This window comes from Cicer arietinum, chromosome 1 (assembly GCF_000331145.2).
Source record: "Cicer arietinum cultivar CDC Frontier isolate Library 1 chromosome 1, Cicar.CDCFrontier_v2.0, whole genome shotgun sequence".
NCBI classification, from domain to species: Eukaryota; Viridiplantae; Streptophyta; class Magnoliopsida; order Fabales; family Fabaceae; genus Cicer; species Cicer arietinum.
In genome coordinates, this window is record NC_021160.2 from 29,630,797 (window position 1) to 29,636,770 (window position 5,974).

Here is a 5,974-nt window from a genome sequence, read left to right on the forward strand (position 1 = left end):
GGATTAGTTGATCCAAATGCGTAATACCCTCATGCCACATGGTTGCTGATTGGGATATTCTGCAACTAGTCTTTGAATTCCTTCTACTAGGCAAATGACTTGTCATCTAGCGTATGACATATTAATTGCCTATTGAGTGTTGCCATAAGGTGAGACTTACGATATGCCAATATGTCCTACTGCCTCAAGTGGCCTTCTTGCCAAATGTACCTGTCTATATTGAAGGTTGGCTTGATTATATATATCATTCGCCACTAGGTACCTCTAGGGTTAGTCGTGACCAAAGTACTAGGTTAGGAATTACAAGGAATAAAGGGTACCTGTTGTATATGAATCAATTGTACATGTAAAGGTTTTGTCCTGGCAATAGCTGGTTGACTTTTAGTAACAGCATGACTAACCTTGGATTGTGGAAGTGACATAATTGTCACCAAAATTGCCTCATGTCGCCTCCAACTCTATGGCTTGTTGAACCTTATTCTGAACTTTGATGTCATGGATTCCCATGTCAATATGTTGTATAATGAAAGACGTGGTCATAACCATTGGTTGATTAGGTGGATTAACCACTATGTCCCTAGAAACACTGGTAGCAATCCATGGAAGTTGGTATTTCTAACATTGGTGGAGGGTCAATGGGCCTGTATTGGCTTGACTTCTTAGACGTTGAAGATGATGGTTAATCCATGTTGCTGATGATTTTTCTGGAACACAGGTGCATTTGCCAAAACTCAATATTTGTGACTTTGCAAAATGCACTTTTCAATGATTGCTACTGTAGATTCAACCAATTGTGTCGAATTTGTTAATGGGATTAATAATTAACTAAGGAATCGACTAACTTATCTCAACTATGTTTCCTTTTCTTCAAGTGATTACTTTGAGGAAGGAACTTTGCCCCTCAGTTATGGGCTCCTTAACTACTCCAAAGCGTGTTAAGTATAGTGTGTTTGTGTTTGCGCTACTGGACTAAGAAATGTATAAAGTAAAGTAAAATGATAAAAAGATAGATATGCATAAAAAGTATGTTTGATTGCTTGTGTCTGGTAAATTTACAAATACTAATATTGATAAGCAAATGTTAATCCTAGTAGCCATAATTTGTGGCCAAGAGAAATGTAGTGCTACTCGACTAATTATGCGGGTAATGCTTGATAACTCCCACCTCTACGAATTCATGGTGCCCCACAATCAACCCGTTCTGCTTATCTTCTATACATGTCTCATTGGTAATATTTGCACATGTTTTTCCTCAAATTGTGCGTCCATGTTAATTATTAGTGGCGCTAAAAATATGAAATTCAAGTGCAAGTTACCAATTACCAAGTTCTGTTTAGCTATTTGACCTATTTTTATTCCTTTGCGACCATCGTGTCCCTCTGAAGACTCGAGAAAAGATTCATCTTATTCGCATTCGACTGTCTTTTACTCACCTGGCCTTATTTCGGCTGAGGGAAATTCAGCTAACCCAAATTTCAATAGCTTGTCGTTTTTATTTTTAGATGTAAACAACCACATCGTCAACAAACACATCGCCTCTAGAACCGATTTGAAATTACTGTGCGAAAATCAACTTTTCATGACACACATAACATAGCGCTTATATTATAAGCGCTCTTAAATATTACATGGACAAATCTTATACTGTTTTTTGAGTAAACGCTGTAATTTTTCAATATTTTAGTGCTTATAACTTAGTCATAGACAATCTCAAGTTTCTTCAATTTTTCAATCTTTCCATTTGTTTACTCCTATGTTTGTTCATGTTGATCGACAATCTCAAATTTCAGTCCCATACATGTCTTATGATTTAATACTATTATTATTATTGAAATTCAATTTTATATCAAGCTATAATAGCACATCTGGTAAAAACACTATATGATGTTCACCTATAATAGCGCTTAAAAAGCGTTATAAACGCCACCTACTTTTAATATCGTCAACATTAATAATAAGCCTTATAAGCACTATAAAACACTAAAATTAGCACTATAAAATGCATTTTTTAGCTCATGGAGTATCGTTTTTGACCGAGGTGATAATTGTTTTCTGCGGATGTGTGATTGGTACCAAACAATGTCATATTTTTATTTCCTATATATTTTAATATTTACACTCATTTTTTCATAAGAAAATCATATTTTTATGTGTTTTTTATTGAAATAAGATTTGACTCAGGATACCATATTTTATATAGAGAAATATATGGACGACGGCATGGCGTAGAACTTTGACATTAGAAGAGTACGTGTTTCAAAACAAATAAAATAAAAATAAGAGAGAAGGAGAGAGTTCGAACACGATTAATATTTTTATATACAACAATCGAGTTTCTACTTTCTAGAAATTAAACAAATTTATTAATCCATATATTAACACCTCCGAAACAATCAAATCTCTAGCAATGAAACAAATTTATTCCGATACAAAATCAAGACTAATTAACAATGAACTCTCACCATGTATGTATACCATAAACTAAAGAAAAGAACATCAAACAGAGAAATTGAAATAACATATGAACATGTCTACTGATAAAAACTATAGCACATTAGCAACCCTTCCAAAAAGCTGAAGTCTAAAACAATAAGTTTATGACAAGAGCGATAAGAATAGAGAAAGTCGCAAAGAGGGTGGTGGCTGAGCCCTCTGATGGAGGAGTCGCATCAGGCTGAGTTGGAGACGACGGAGGTGGTGAACCACCGTTGGTAGGTGGGGTAGGAGATGGTGGAGAAGGTGTGGTTCCAGATGGTGGAGGAGAAGGTGTGGTTCCAGATGGTGGAGGAGAAGGTGTGGTTCCAGATGGTGGAGGAGAAGGTGTGGTTCCAGATGGTGGAGGAGAAGGTGTGGTTCCAGATGGTGGAGGAGAAGGACCATTAGTTGGTGAAGGAGGATTTGCTGGAGCAGGTGAAGAGGAAATGACTTTAACGCTTAGCTTTTGGCCACTACTACAATGGCCTTGGAAGGAACATGAAAAATAGAATTCTCCAGTTTTGTTCAAGGTGATTTTTGCTGGTGATGTTCCTATGACTTGGATAGGTTGACTCAAGTTGCAGCTGTCATAGTTTGCCTTGTTAAGTTCAGCAACCGTGTGGGCTCCGGCGACAAAGTTGAAAACTGTAATAGGAGGGTACAATAAAAATTTACACAAATTAATTTAAAATAAGCTTTTGGTAAAAAAAAAGTATTAAATTTAAATATATTTTTTTTTTCTGTTCAAATATACTATTTTTTCTTTTAATTTATGCAAAAGTATTTATTTGATTTTAGTCTATACAAATATATATTTGAGTTTTGCTAATTGGTATTTTGTTTTAATCATATTTTTGTATAATCTGTTTATATTGAAATTGCTCTGTCTAATTTAGTTTTAACTTATTTTGTGGGACTAAAATTAAATCTTATACATATTTCATAGACTAATCTAATACAAATATATTTTATATTTATTAAAACAACACAACAAAGACTAAAATAAAAAAAAAATATATATATATTTATATGGACTAATAAAAAATATATCAAATTTTTACTATCCGGACTCAAAGCCCAATTTGCATTTTGGATTAAGTCAAAATGATCCAATTGTTTTTTGGAGACTTTTCTTGCCCAACTCTCATTAACATATGGACTAATGATCTAGCTTGTTTTTTTAGGTTTTTGTTGTCTATATACGAGATAGGAAACACTTCTTGAAACTCTCACTCATAAATTTGAAATATGATATTCAACTTAACAATTTTGAAATTCATAACTTTTTGTATAATTTGATTTGAAAAGGGAAAAACTTAAGTGCATTTCTTTTTATGTGTTTTTTGTATGATTATTAACATAAAACACATATTTTATAGTTGTAATAAACTCTGAGAAAATTATGAATTTGATAAAATTATGGTTGATTGAAATAAGAATCATACGAAAAATAGTTAAAAAAATACACTTATGTTTGTCCTTTGAAAAATCATCAAACTCAAACATAAGATTTATTTCGAAGTTGCATAGTTTTTCAAACACAACATAAAATTTGTCATTAGTTGTATGGGAATGTAATAGTAATGTTAACAAAGTTAACATAAATAATATTAGAATTATTATTATTCAATTTTAAAATAATATAATCATCATGCTCACCTAGGACATCGTTTTCTCTGAATGTGATATTAGAGGCCCAGTTGGAGTAAAACGAAGCAGGAGGTGAACTAATCCAACCAGTAGAACCTCCTACAATATGATCTGTTGCTTCTGTGCTTTGTAGTATTGCTGCAGCAAAACCAATTACTAAAAGAATTGACATATTATTTAACTTAGACATCATTTAATTTTTCTTGTGTGGTGTGTTTATCAGATCGCCCCTGTTTTGATCTATCTATGATTTTGTGTGTATGAGAGAATAATTGAGAAGTGTTTGAATTGAAAATGCCTTCTGTTTCGATTGAATATATAGAGGATTGAGAGGCTAAAACAATTTGATTAAAAGAGGAACTTTGTGAGAGACAAGACTGAGTTTTTTTTCTTGTTTGTTTAATTAAATTGTAAAAGAGTTGTTGGGTCAAAGTTGGGTGGGGATCGGGTAAATGCATGGAAATGGTCCAGAAGTAGACTTTCAAAATATAGTTGTTTCAATTCTCTAATATATATTTTCTTCCTTTGCTGACCAAATCCCGCGTACAAAATTTCTTAGATAAATGTATCTTTGATGGGGACTTATACCGTGTTGAAAATGAAGACAACATGTGGTTAGTTAAAATCACTTGCAATTACAGGACTTTGGCAAAAAGAATTTACCTTAGTCACATTGTTTTCAATTATTCAACTGAAAATGAAATTTGTCACATAGATAATTATACCACTACAAAAAAAAAAAAACGTTATTTAGCTGCTTTCACATCTGTGGTTAAATTGTCAATTGACCGTGGTAAATAAAGTTAACATAAAGTTAGCCACGCTAATTCTATCAGCGGTGTAGTTGAGCGTCGTAATTTGATAGTCACAGTTAAATTTTATATTAGCCACGTATAAATGACTTGTGGTAACATGTTTTTAGTGACGATTATTCTACGGCTAGCCACAACTAAAACCATATTAAATAATAAAATCGAACAAATTTTATGTTTTCACTTTTGTCACGGGCAACCGTGATTAAACATTTTTTTATATCAATTGCATGTTTTACAATAAACTAAGCAAAACAATCTGATTTTATAGAGTCAAACTAAATATTTTACAATAAACTAACCAAAGTAAAAATCCGAAAAATGTGTCATAAATATAATTAGTTGTATATTTGTAATATATTAGGAAAACTATTCTTAACAAATATAACAACAATAACTAGTTAACATTCTAAAACCATCATTAATATAAAAGCATAAAGTAGCCGGATAAAACTTAAAAAATCGATAAGAATGTTCATCTCAAAATAAATGTCTGTAATAAGTGACAAGTATATATAGATAGGTAGCCATATAAATTCCACCTTATTAACAGGTAACAAATACTTGATAAACAATAACGATGCTATCTTTTTTACTTAGTGTCATGGTTTTTCCATCCTTATTCACAAAATTTTATTCTTTTTAAGCAAAGCTGGTAATATAACTTTAGCACATCATACATGTCTATTCAATTGTAGCTCCTAACATATTAAAAAAATATAAATCAATATCTAACTTTCATATACAATTACTTTAATATATTAAAAAAAAAAAATATAAGTTATGGATTCAACTTACCACATGATGACCCCTTCTTGCATTGCTCATACTACCCCCAACATGCGAGACTTTAAGCATATGTCGACTTTTCGTATTTTGTTCACTTAGTTTCTACAATTTTCAAATACTAGTCATTAAACGCATTTAATATAAAATGTCAATGTACTTTGCTCACTTTGTAAAAATAATGCAAGGAATATTTATACCTTCGCTTATGGTTTTTATGGTAATTAACAAAAGCAACCCAATCATTTTCA

At 31.9% G+C, this 5,974-nt stretch overlaps 1 protein-coding gene across 1 annotated transcript; it reads right to left on the reverse strand.

The window, feature by feature from the left end:
• Positions 1–2,400: 2,400 nt before the first annotated feature.
• LOC101507955 (early nodulin-like protein 15) lies at positions 2,401–4,499 on the reverse strand. Its single transcript, XM_004507568.4, has 2 exons — positions 4,135–4,499; positions 2,401–3,120 (listed from the first exon to the last, which is right to left on the reverse strand). Exons 1-2 carry the CDS (start codon positions 4,316–4,318, stop codon positions 2,582–2,584), a joined length of 723 nt encoding a protein of 240 aa, XP_004507625.1. The 5' UTR covers positions 4,319–4,499; the 3' UTR covers positions 2,401–2,581.
• Positions 4,500–5,974: the final 1,475 nt, after the last annotated feature.

Excerpts from the sequence above, each read along its gene's own strand:
- LOC101507955 (XM_004507568.4), bottom strand. The coding sequence starts at position 4,318 with ATGATGTCTAAGTTAAATAATATGTCAATTCTTTTAGTAATTGGTTTT. Across the intron at positions 3,121-4,134 it reads CAGAGAAAACGATGTCCTAG|TTTTCAACTTTGTCGCCGGA; the intron begins GTGAGCATGATG and ends CTCCTATTACAG.